Here is a 12826-nt window from a genome sequence, read left to right as displayed (position 1 = left end):
ATGAGAACTTCACAAACCACCTGAAAACATGCCCATTATACACTGTATTTTCAGCAAACAGCAGCCTTTACACCAGAAATAAATAGAACAGAGCAGTTAGATGGGTGCTAGATGGAAGAACCTTAATTCTCCATCACACTGCATCCCAATGGACTGAAGTACAAATGTAAGGATGGGCATCACCTACTTTAACTGCCATAATTTGCCCACTTGGTTTGTGGACCATTTTGTTGACAGAACCATAAGCGCCTCGTCCAATTTCTCCAAGGTCTTTCAAGTCCTCTGCTGTAAAATCCCAATGTTGCTCAGGGGAAATCTTCAATTTTCCTGATGATTCAATGCTGTGTGTTCTCAGTCTCTCTCTGTCAAAAATATTGGGAAGCAATTTTTCCACATTTTAAATAGTCTTTAAATGTCTCTTTTCAGCACTTGATTAAACATTAGAAGAGAGGGGTTCACAAAGCTACAGCAACAATCTGACTCCACGAAGGATTTTGGTTGGGGTGGGGGTGGAGGGGTGAGGGAAAATGTTAAATCAAAAATGACATACACTTGCCCACAGCTTCAATTAAGAATAAGTTTCTCCAGCTGCAGCATAAAATTCAATATGTCTCATAGAGTCATTCTAAGCACTCATTTACACAATTCTTTCTACTTTGCACAAAATATATCAGGCTGAGAGCAGGATCTGGTAACATGCAGCACCAAGAGCCTGAAGAGCACTCCCAGCCCCATCTCCCCAAAGCTCCTGCTGCTCTACACCACCACATCCCAGCACCTGCCTCCCTTCCAGCTGGGATTCTATCAATACAGGCAAAGCTCCTCTGGGTGAACCAGTGAGACTTTAGGAAAAGTTTGCCCTTAATGGAAAACTGCAATTAAAAAAAAGAAAATAACCCAAAACCCCCAAAAAGCAATACATTTTGATAATAATTTAATTTATCCAAAACTGAAAAAAGAGCCAAGAATTTATAAAAACCAAGACAAGTTCTTTGTGACACATGAAAATAAAATCTGCCTGTTGAGGTGTGTCTTCACCAAGCACTTAATTTAACTTTCTCAGGCAAACCCTGCCCCTACTGAAGCCACCAGGATCTGCCCAGGTAAGGAGCAGATGAATGTCCAAAATTTGTGTACAGAAGAGTTCAAAGGTGCCCCCCAATGGCTCATTCACATGCAACAATGCTACCACTGAATTAGCAGGAAATGCACAAGTATTTGCAACACTTTTCATCTTAAAATGCCATGCAAAATTTCAGTTTTTCATTAGTTAATTAGCTGATTCACACTTCTTGAGTCATAAAGTAAGCCAAAAGCCCACGTTTTCCACTTTCAAGATGCATTAAGAGCAATGCAGACAATTCCCACTGCAGGGCACACTGATCCCCCATGGATTTTAAAGCACACAAGTACTTGTGACCACCCTGTATACAGGAGAGATCTATCAAACTCACTGGATATTTGATCCAGCCTCCACTTGCCTGTCCAGGGTCTGGCCCAATGAGCAGAACACACATGGAGGATTTGACCAAACACATGGAGTTTATTGAGTTTATCAGCCGAGGAATAAACAGGTCACGGCTGATTCCACGCTGATAAATCCCATGTTGGTCACCAGCAGCTGCAAACACCACCCAGCTGGGGACCCAACCATGACAGGGTTTTATTGGGATCCCAGGTTTTGAGAGGGTAAAAGGCCAATTGACTGGAGCAGCTACAGTTCAAATGGCTTCCTCTGCTGCACTCTGGGTTAGTGCTGCTGATTTGGAGCAGCTGCATGTCCTGAACCCTTGACCCGTTTGATGGAAGCATTTGGGAGCAGCTCCTCTCCCCACTGCTGGGCTGTGTCTGCCATGGTGTTTCTTGCTCTCTAACCTGCTCAGCTCAAGATTTAGACCTGCTGTTCCCTACAGTGCTCCTACACTGTGCTTAGGAATGATTTGGGAAACCACCTGCTAGAGCTACAACACAGCCCAGGTGGGATGGATGCCATCTCAGAGCTTGTGTGCATAACAAACCCTGCATTCAGAGGGGTTCTCCATGGAAATTGCTTACTATAAAGCGAGGAATGGAAAAAAAGGCAGCTAAATGACAAAAAAGAAAAGAACAGAGGAAAAAAGGAATGAAAAAAAAAAGGAAAAGAAACATAACCTCCACATGTGCCAAGTGTCTCACAGACAGCTTCTGTTGGGAGCTTCTGAACTGGTTTCTGTCTAACTGCTCCACCATCCTGTTTTGTCAGTGCCATAAAAATAGTTCTTGTTTTGAGGGAGGAAGGGAGGTGAGAAGCATCATGCCAAGGAAGCACAGACAAATGGGCATTTCCTGCCTCACCTCCTGCCAGCTGGTGGGCATGAAGGAGCATGATCTTTGAGAGCTAAATCCTCTTCAAAAAAGCAGAGGAAAAACAGCAGAGAAGTGAAATGTTGAGTTCTCACTGACTAAGTTCCTTTTTCAGCTCTTATTTGAAAATAACATTTCACATCAAAGTTCTCATGGAATGAAAAAGATTTACACATTGAGGTAATTTATTCAAATAAGCAATTAAACCCTTCACCTCTCCTTCCCTCTGCTTTTCAGACTAGGAAATTTTGCTTTTCTGACCCTACACCAGAAGAGAAAGCAAATTGGAATTCATTATTTCCCTGTCACACAAGCAGCCTGTGTGTCCCCAGCTGTGGTGTGAAAGCGGATCTGGGCCATTGTTCCACAGCTGCAGGATGGAGCTGGGGAATATCCCCTCCTCCCCAGGGCTGCACCGAGGGCTCTGCAGCTCCCCAGGGCTCTGGATCAAGACAGGCCATTACCATCCACCCCCAGACCTTCCCCTCTTGGAGCTTGGCTTCATTTCCATTATGTATTTATGATGCCATCTGCCTTGTCTCGCAACCACAGCTCCTGCTTAGCTCTTCTCAAATACCCAGGGAAATGGTCACATAACCAAATTACCAGTTTGACAGAGTGACAGATACTTGAATAGAGGTTTTGCTCATTTAGCTGATCTGCCATATGCAAGCAGGGCCGTTTTCCTTTAAGCAGCATGGCCCACCTCAAGAGTCATAACTGGAATGCAAGAATTGCTTTGAATGTCAAAAAACCTGTGCTTCCTATCAGGAATCTTTCAGTGTAAATCAAAATGCAAATCTAGAACACAGACTCTCAGCATTGATCTAAACTGGGAAGTTTTTGATGTAAATCTGAGTGAGGCAATAAATCTAAATTGCCAGTGCAGGACATCTATCTGTATGTTTGTACTGCTGCAGGTGTGTGAGGACACAAATCCACAGGGTGGACATGCCTCCAAATGGAGGCAAAAAAGGCTGCCTAAAGCCTAAACTACATCCTGGTGCTCTGGATACCACTAGCCTGCTTCAGAGAATAGCAGGACAACCACACAGCCCAGGGTCTAATGAAGGTAAAAAGTAGCTAGTGCCCAGTCCCTGGAATCAGTGCACATCAGAGTCTGCACTAGTCAGCAGATATGTGCCTTCTCTCACCATTTCATTTTTAAGCTGTACAATCCAACCTTCAACCTTCTCTAAGGCTGGGAATTTTGGGCAAAATTTGACATATATTCTCCAAATGCCCAGGACGTCTAAGATGGACTTGTGGGGCTTCGTATATTATTTAAAGTGATAATATAAATAGCTGAACTGGGCTAGATATCCTTCAAATGCTTAAAAGTAGCCTTTCCCAAAGCACCTTAGAGTGACTACAGCTCCTGCCAACTCATCCAGGGCTTGAGCTTCCAACTCCCCATCTTGCTTTTGAAAATTTTTGAAAAGCAAAGAAAAAGGGGTTGAGGAGGTGGCTGCGATCGTCGCGTTTGAAAGGCACCAATGTGTCGGTCTCACTGCAGATGGTTACTATGCTTGTCACAGCAGTTATTGCAGGGATTAGGAGCACCAAGCAAGACAACAACTCCCCCAAACAGTTGTCCTTTGTCAGAGCTGTGTCCAGCTTGGCAGGAGGCGGGCGGGTGCTGGCGCCAGGCACCGCCGTGCCCGGCATGGCCACGAGGCTGCTCGCCTCAAGCTGCACAGCTGGACACATCTGTGATGGCCAGAGGACCTCAAAACCTCCTGTGGAGACCCACGGAGACCTTGGGAAACTCCCAGACAGGCTGTGAAAGTTCCCTGAGCCCTACTGTTAACAACCAACTGCAGGGAGGCCACAACTTTTAAAAACAAGCATTTCCTTGGCATGAAAAAGGAGGACTGTTGAAAGAAGCAGAGAAAAGTTGGTGGGTTTTTTTAAGCAAAATTGAAAGTCTCCAGACATGAAGCAAGGCCAAAAAGATGCTGTAGGTAGCTACCTATCTCCTCTGTGTCACTTTGCTGAGAGCTCTGCAGGACTCAAAGAAGCCCCAAAGTTGACATACTCGATGGTACAGCTGACATGAATAAAATCTGCAGAAGCAAAAAGATCCAAGCGAACCAGCTGTGCTTCCCAAGCCTGCCTGGTGCTGGATTCTGCTCAGAAGTCTCTCATTAAAGATCCTATTTTCACTAGGGTTAATCAGAATATACTCTAATTCTCCACAGTTTTGGTAAAAAGGCTGACATTTTGAAAACTGATTTGTGCTCCATCAGGCAAAGCTAAAATATATATCCTAACAAAAAAGCTTCCAGGCAAACTGCAGGGTTCAAATGACACTGTGCAACTTCAGAGCACAAACACAGTTCAGGACTGTGGCTGACACATTCCTACCAAGACTTTCAGACAGCCTGGAGAGGTTTTAGAGAGCTTTGTTTCTTCTATATCAAAGTCTGTGTCATTTTCAGACCCTGCAGGCCAGTGCTAATACCATATCAACCCTAGTTTGAATTTCACTAGCAAATGCCTCCAGAAGAAATGTTCCAATTTTTTACCTAAAGGGTGGAAATGTTGGTGATGTAACAAAGTTTTTTGGGTTCTCAAAAGAAGAAATTTTTGCTTTTCATAAACAAACAGCATCCTTGCAAGAGGGGCAGAACTAATTTGGGTTTGCTCTGATCCATATAAGCTGTCCTGAGCCTTCATTATATTCAGGAACAGATTCCTAGACATGAAGAAGAGATAGAGAAAATGTGGCAAAGGAAGGAAATAGTTTTGCACCTGTGACCTACCCAGACTAAAGCAAAGCACATTTGCTCCCTTTCCTTGTGACCAAGAGGCTGAAATTCTCCCTAGCACTGCTCTGGCTTTTTAGGCTCCTCCAGAATGTTAAAATAAAGATAATAACAAAAAGTGGGAGATGGCACAGCCCCTTCACAGTCCACATGTCTCAGCCCAGCATGTGCTGAAGGCTGCTATGAGTCTCCCTGGCTTCAATAGGGCTTGGCTGAGGCTTTTAAAATATCAATATTTTGTATTAAGCTCCCCTGGTAAAATACTGAGTTACAATGGATTTTAATTAACCCTGCCCTTACATGGAGGAAACCTGTCCACCCATTGTGGTGAAGACTGAGCTGAATTTAACTGAGCAGAGTGATGTCAAACTCATTTTGACTCAGCCATGAGCCAGACTGCAGCACATTCACTGAACCCACCATTGCTGGGATATCAAAGTTTAAACTGGATTCAAGAACTTCAGGATAATACTGGAAAACTCTGAGGTAATTAATTTAAACAACCCTTCTGAGAATGCTGGTTCTTTTTATTCCTTCTCCTGGGTCACTGGCAGCTCCCTAAGAGAGAACAGCAAACACAGACACGAGCACAGCCATAATAATCAACAAAATAATCTCAATACAGACCATAAATAGTTTTCAAAATCATTATTACACAGCAATCACCCAATGGAATGACACTATTTCTGAGACAATTTCATTACTTTAAGAGATGCCATTTTTGCAGGATGGAGAAGATTTGACAATGGCTAACAGACAGGAAAGCTTACTGTAGCCTGCTGGAAAGTTTCTGGATGAGGTCCGCTTCTCTCCTTTTGAAACTGAACGGGACAATGTGATTACTACCCAGGGTTGCTTGTGTGTCACTTCAGGCAGGAAAGGTTGTGGAAATGACAGGAAAACATGGTGCTGTTATCACATGACACAATAACGTACAACACAATACTCAGCTAGTCACACTGCCCACTGAGCACTCAGCGGCACAAATCACAGCCACACCTTTTTCTTCCAATTTCCACCTAAGCAACCTCCCCTCCTTGGGGGCAAAGCAGCACTCAATGATTTTAACTCATTTTTACACATTAAGTCAACATAAACAATTTGTTTTCTTACAGTAATGAGAATTATTATTTCCAACTGCATTACCACTACAATTAGAAACATGCATTATTAACTTATTAGCCTTATAAATACCTATATGTTATTGACATGCTACTTCCCTCGAGGCACACTGACCATCCCTGCTCTGCTTTTCTTGTGCTAAGGCAGATCTTACTAATAACATTTTTTCCCTTAAAATATATATATATATATATAAAAAAATCGAGCTTCCATCCTGAATCCACCAATCTAGGACTGGTGGTCTCTCCCAGGTGGGCTTGCCCTTCATCAGATCCCCTCTCCCAAATAAGTCTGAATGAATTGAACAACTACATCCTTATTCCCTCCAGTGCCCTACAACTGACAAGAGTTAATCACCACTCTGCACTAGGAGACTTCCCTAGGAAAAAAATTGTATTCTGGATCTCAGATCCTTCAAGCTGTCCAGCTCTACAAAGCTTTCTCAACATGAGGACCTGTCATCTCAGAGCACTTGGAGGAGCTTGTGTGAGGAGGGCTTCTGCCAAGCACTGTGTGGAGAACAAGCCCTAGATCCTTGCACCCCTGACCACTGCAGCCATGGACACACGGCCAGCAAAGGAACCAGGGGCTCTGATCAGCTCCTTCTGGGAACCACCTGAGAGGGGCAGGTAATGAGAACTGCTGATTCAACTATAAGAAATGGTTTCATTTCAAACACTCTAAAGCAGTGTTTTTTCTAATTTAAACCTCTGTAGGACGAAAAATTACAACCCAAGTCTGGAAAAGTCCAAATTCTCTTTTGGGATTTAAAAAAAATACAACCGAAAAATATCCTGCAAACTTTGGGCTGCATCACAGCCTGAAACAACCTGAAATTCACTGCCAAGAATGCACCTGGTCATGTATTTCTTTCTGTGGCAGACAAGAACAGATGGGAGACACAGAAAGCACCTGACTGCAAGACAGAGACTGCTTATTCAGAGATGCTGCTACTTCAGTGTGAGGACCAAAAGAGATCATAACAAGACCAAGTAGACCAAATTTGACTTTTATTTAAAAAGTCCCTTCTCTAAGACAAAAGATTTGAGCAGATCAGGTGAAGATTCCCAGGCTCCAGTAGTGTGGTGAGATTTTCCATGCTGGGCTCCTCCATGATGGCTGCTGGGGCACGGTGCTTTCACTGACCCTTCAGAGCCAAGAGCTGGTTTGCTGTAAGCTCTGCCAGGATGCTAACAAAAACTAAGGGTGCTCTAAGGAGCTAAACCAATGCTCCTAGACAACCACCTTTCCCCTTTTCTACTGGTGTGAAATACCCACCTAGAATATCAGAGAGAAAAGAACACAAGCTGGTTATAGCAAAGCTCCTCAGAGAGGACAACCACCTTCACACTGCTGGAGCAAGAAACATCAGGAACAATCACTTCCAGCTGATCCACACTTGTGTCTGCAAAGGCACCACATATGCCTTTTTGCTCACCAAAAAATCATTCCAAGCTTATCTTAGGAAGGAAGGAATTAAAATAGGCTCAACAATGAAGACTGTTCAGCATTGCCATAATCCATTGGAGGCTGGCTTGGCCATTTAGATTTAGGTTGGAAAGCACGAAAAAGTTCTTCTCCCAGAGGGTGGTGGGGCACTGCCCAGGCTCCCCTGGGAATGGTCACAGCCCCAAGGCCACCAGAGCTCAAGAAACTTTGGACAACACTCACAAGCAGAGGGCAGGAGTTTTGCAGGGTACAGGGCCAGGAGACTCAATGATCCTTGTGGGTCCTTTCCAACTCAGTTTATGCTATGATTTTATGATTTGCTCCCTCTTTACTGAAGCTTCCCAAAATGGAAAGGTGTTTGTGGCACGAGGCAAGAACATCCACCTGACACCAAGGATGTCTGTAGTTTTCACAGACACAATACACTGCAAACACAGATAATTTAAGTTCTTTTCAGAAGCCTGTTCCCCAAACAAGCAGAATAGTAAAACCAGTTCAGTCCCACAGGTCAACCCCACCTCCATCACATCCATCCTGTCCACCAGAAGATACTTCCCATGACCACTCTGTTCAATGGCTGATTTTCCTGTGTGCATCCTGTCCATTCATCCTCCATGGCACATGCTGTAAGTCACTCATTTGTGCAAAGAATGAGGACAGAAGATGTCGACAAAGACCTGTGGGGTTAATGCAGTCTCTGAATCTGAAGACTCTTCTCTCTTCATTCTCCATTCCTCCATGTGTACAGGAGATAAAAGCAATAACTGATTCCTTCAGTTTGAACCCACAAAGTAGAAGACTTGACTCACTTTTCCATAGCCAGGGGAAAACAAAAGACATTTTACTAGGAGGTGGTAAAAAAGTCTGAAGAGATAAAGGGTGTGCCTGTCCTGCTCTGATGAAATGTGGGATCCCAAGTACACAGTAGCAATGAGCAGCGTTTATTCCAAGAGCTGATTTACAGGAGTTTCCTGCAGGAATGTGATTTTCCATCTGGAGTCAAAAAGTTGGGAGTCCAATCAGATACAAACTGTGGTGGTCCATGCCTGACCATCTCAGATTAAAAGTGACACTGCCAGCCCCTCAGGGTCAGAGCCCAGCTCCACCAGCTGCTCAACACAGCAGAGACACACAGGCACTAAACTCAGCCCAATGCATAAGCCATCTTCTTTGCTACTTGTAAATAATTATTGAACAAGATATTTATCCAAAAAATGGCTAGAGACCAAACCTGCGTGTGCACACAAATATATTTATACCCATGTATTCAGAGATGTTACACAGAACATTCTGCTTCATCCCATTTTCCTCTCCAAACAGCAGCACGTTCCACATAGGAACTCGCACTTGCCCAAGGAAGAGAGGAGAACATGGGTATTCTGTGCTCTCTTCAGCCTGAGGACTCTACTCATGTGCCAGGACAGCAGTTCCCAAGACATACAGGATGTGAGGATGGGACAACTATGGCCTCATTGGCTTTGGATCAAAAAAAGAAAAAAAAACAAGCTCAGAAAGCAGATTCATGGGGCTAGAAGAATGGAACTACAGAAAGCTAAGAGGGCACCCCATGCTCTCAGGTGGTTTAGCAAGATGAGCAAAACCATCTCCTGCTCCCTGGAAAAAAATGTAATGGCAATCAGTTCCATCTGATGGGTTTTCAGAGCCTGCCTTACAAACTGATGAGCTGAGGCACAGCAATGCCCAGCGTTCCCTCCTGGGCAGGACAGCAGCAATGCACTCAGCTCACAGCATCCCTGGGACACTCTGGGATGCAGGAAACACACAGGTGGCTTGGGATCAAAGCTCAAATCCCAAGGACTGCTCACAGCAGAAGGGAGAAAGAGAGAAATTTTAGCAGCTCCTGACTGTCAAGTGGAATTCTGGATCTCACCTGTACCTCTTAACCATAAAAAGTTACTGGTGAAAAATCAATCAGAGCATTTGAATGCTCAGAGATGGCATCACATCTCACCTTCTCTACAAAGTATGAAATGTGAGTTTTTGGAACAGCTTACAGAATTTTCCACATAAAATGGTAAAGGGACAAACACACCAGTCTTAAAATACTCTAAGAATACAACAGATCCAGATGCTGTTTATGGAAAATCCAACAGAAATGTAGCTGTGGTCTCCCACTTTGTCATGAGCCCTCCAGAGAAGACTGAGGTATTTTGGTGTCCTGGAGGCTTTGAAAGCCCTACAGCTGGGTTTCCTAGAGCATGTACACAGCTGTTCTTGCAGGTGGATGCAGCACCTCAAAAGAAAGGGAAGGAAAGAAAGGGAGAAAATTTTGCTTCTGGTAACACAACAGCATGAAGGCAAGAGTTGATACCAACTCAGAACTCTTCAACTTACTTTCCCTGCTTTGAAACAAGCCCTGCAGCAGTTACATCTTGGTGTGAGTTATGCAGCTGTGCCAGGAGCAGACGTGTCCCCTGGATGTGTGAGGAGGGCTGCAGGAGCTCCTGGGGTCTACTGCACACTGATGGGCCAGCTCTGCTCCTGCCAGACCCAGTGCTACCTCAGAATCATCAGGACACAACCAGAGGAATTACATAAACCCAAAATTGCTAAACCACACCAAATTGTCTGTAGCTTCTTTCAAAGAAAGGCAGCACCATCCCTCATCTCATGCACAGCAAGCAGAATGAGGAAAATTCCAATTCTTCATGGCCAGGATGACAGACCTCCCTAAATTGTCTTCCTCAGCAGACTACACAAGGTATTATCAAAGCTCTGACCTTGTATTCAGCTTTATAAACCTGTGCTTTTGGAACCAAACTGACTAAGCAAGGAAAATGGTCACCCCCAGCTCTCCTTCAGGCTCTGGAGCATGACAGGTACCCCCCAAAAGCAGTAACTTGGTCCTGCACAGGCTGCAAACACTGGGCTTTTGCCATGAGCAAGGATGGAGTCAAGGATGGTGCCTCATATGTGTCTCAGGGAAGGACCTGGCCAACCACAGGTCACCCACGGAGCCATGTCACTGGATGAAGGGGAGGCAACACAGCTCACCAAAAGCCAGGCATGAGAAGGGAAGTCTAGAGGAAACTCCTGCCCAAGGGAGACATCCCCAGCTTTGCTCTTCCATCCAGACACTGTCCCAACAGGCCACACTGATGGAGCTTTCATGTTGAATGTAGTCAAGTTCAGTTTGAAAATGAACATTTACAGCTCATTGCTCTACCTTTCTCATTCCCACTGACCCAGAATGCTTCACCCCTCTCCACACCATTCAACTCAGTAGAAAAAATATCTAGTAGTCAACTCAGAACCACTACCCTTGACTGACTTAACCCAGACACCATCTTAGTGTCCCTGGATAAGTGAGGACAACACTATTAAAAATATCTCTACAGGTAACACAGCTCTGCTACTACCCCATTCCACCTTCTTTTCCCAACATGCCATGGAAAACAGCCCTGAGGAGGCAGCCCAAGCATCAGCCATCACATCTTGAATTATGAACTGCAGGACGTCCATGCCTTGGTGTGTAAGACATCTGTGTCCCAGCTCAGTGGCCAAGGATGGCTGTGTTGCCATGAGGGCCCCAGGGACAGGCACAGAAGCCTCCAGCCTCTCCCACCTTGGATGACCCAACACCTCTGCCACCACAGCTCCTCTTTTGCCCCAGGATCCAGCTGCTGTCCCTGTCTGGGCAGGCCAGACCAGGTCTCCGTGCCTTGGAAGGTGACTTGGCACCATCACCATCCTCTCATCCATCACTGCTCTTCCCACCATCGAGGGGACAGGCCTACCCTGAGCCCTGGGTGGGGGTCCTGTTATGCATCTTGACCCCAAGGCTGCAAGGTCCAAATTCCCAAATTCTGCCCCCAAATGAGTGGCTGTGAGCATAAGAACCAGGACAGCAGCTCCCAACCACACCCAGATGGGACAGGTAACACAGAGCTACCTGTGGATCACAGATCAGAGATCCCTGCTGAACTCTCTGTCACGAGCTTCTGGCCTAACCTCTGCCTCTTCCAAAAGACAACATGTTCCAGCTACCCATCCACAGGATGGGGAATGCAGAGATTTGTGCAACAACTTATAATTGCACAGCTCAATCTCAATCTCAATCTCTCACTCAGTACCCGTGAAGCACTTGGAACCCATGGGAGTCAGGTCAGCACATAACATCAGCTTGGATTTGATTTAGACACCAAGGATGGCTCACTGGTTTCCAGAAGTTCTGAGGAGCCCAGGTCCCTGCAATGTGGCAGGAAGGCAGGTGCTCAGCACCCTTGAAAAATCCATGTGAATTAGCTGAATGGAGATACACAAGGTCCAAATTTTGGTAACAGACACAGAAGGCCTAAAGTCAGAAGCAGAGTGGTGCTGGGATATCAAACCCTTACGGAAAGAAGACAACAATCCTACCAGGGCAATGAAGCTCCAAGGGATGTGGAAGCTGCTAGAGTCTGTTTAATTTGGAAGCTGGAGACAGCAAAAAGCTCCTTTGCAGAGAGGATTTGCACTTAAGAAATACCAAAACTTGGGAAGTTAAAAAAAATAAAAATAAAAATTAAAAGAAACAGATCTTAAATCAGCACATTCAGTATAAATCTCACAATGACTCTGGCAGCACCTTCTCTAAAGCAGTGATCTAGTCCAAGCCAGAGACACTCAAGTGTGTTACAGACCACGTAATCTGTCATGAAAAGATCACTGGTCAAATGAACTAGCAAACTCTTGGAAGGAAGAGAAAGGTTAAATACAATGCAAAATTCATCAATTTGCAAAAACTGAAAAAAACTACAGAAGAAACATTGTTGCAGCAATGAACCTACAGTGATGTTTACATGAAAAGTGAAAGCCTGGTAAACACAGGCTGCCTCAAACACTGAGATGTCTCTGCTGAGGCCTTGGAGGTTGCATTTTACTTGTGCTGACCTGAAAATACAAGTGATTACATCCAGATTCTGCAACTTTCAGGAAATGAGACAGATTCAGTCACACAAAAAAATTCATATTCTTGGTACCTTTGACTGAATTCCGCCTCCAAGGCTTCCAGGCAGCACTCCCTGCCACAGGAAGGTTCACACAGCAGAAAGGTAACAGAAATCAGTAATAATAAAGATGTGAGGTGACAAGTACAGATATGAGGAAGAGACAGAGAAATATTTACAGGAAAACTCACATCA

The 12826-nt window shown here is 44.8% G+C and overlaps 1 protein-coding gene across 2 annotated transcripts in view; it reads right to left on the bottom strand.

Annotated features, from left to right (window-relative positions):
* Positions 1-12826, bottom strand: part of MAP2K4 (mitogen-activated protein kinase kinase 4) — a 66217-nt gene that overhangs the window by 23822 nt on the left and 29569 nt on the right. Inside the window, exons 3-4 of one of the 2 annotated variants that reach the window (XM_058852112.1) lie at positions 5882-5977; positions 188-362 (exon numbers count right to left, since the gene is read on the bottom strand). In XM_058852112.1, the coding sequence (XP_058708095.1) occupies positions 188-362; positions 5882-5977 (271 nt within the window). The remainder of the gene's footprint in view (positions 1-187; positions 363-5881; positions 5978-12826) is intronic. The other variant, XM_058852113.1, reaches the window with a different exon arrangement.

The sequence above is a fragment of the Poecile atricapillus genome, chromosome 17 (genome assembly GCF_030490865.1).
Source record: "Poecile atricapillus isolate bPoeAtr1 chromosome 17, bPoeAtr1.hap1, whole genome shotgun sequence".
Lineage (NCBI taxonomy): Eukaryota > Metazoa > Chordata > Aves > Passeriformes > Paridae > Poecile > Poecile atricapillus.
Note: the sequence above shows the minus strand (reverse complement) of the source record. Positions and strands in the feature narration are given on the sequence as shown.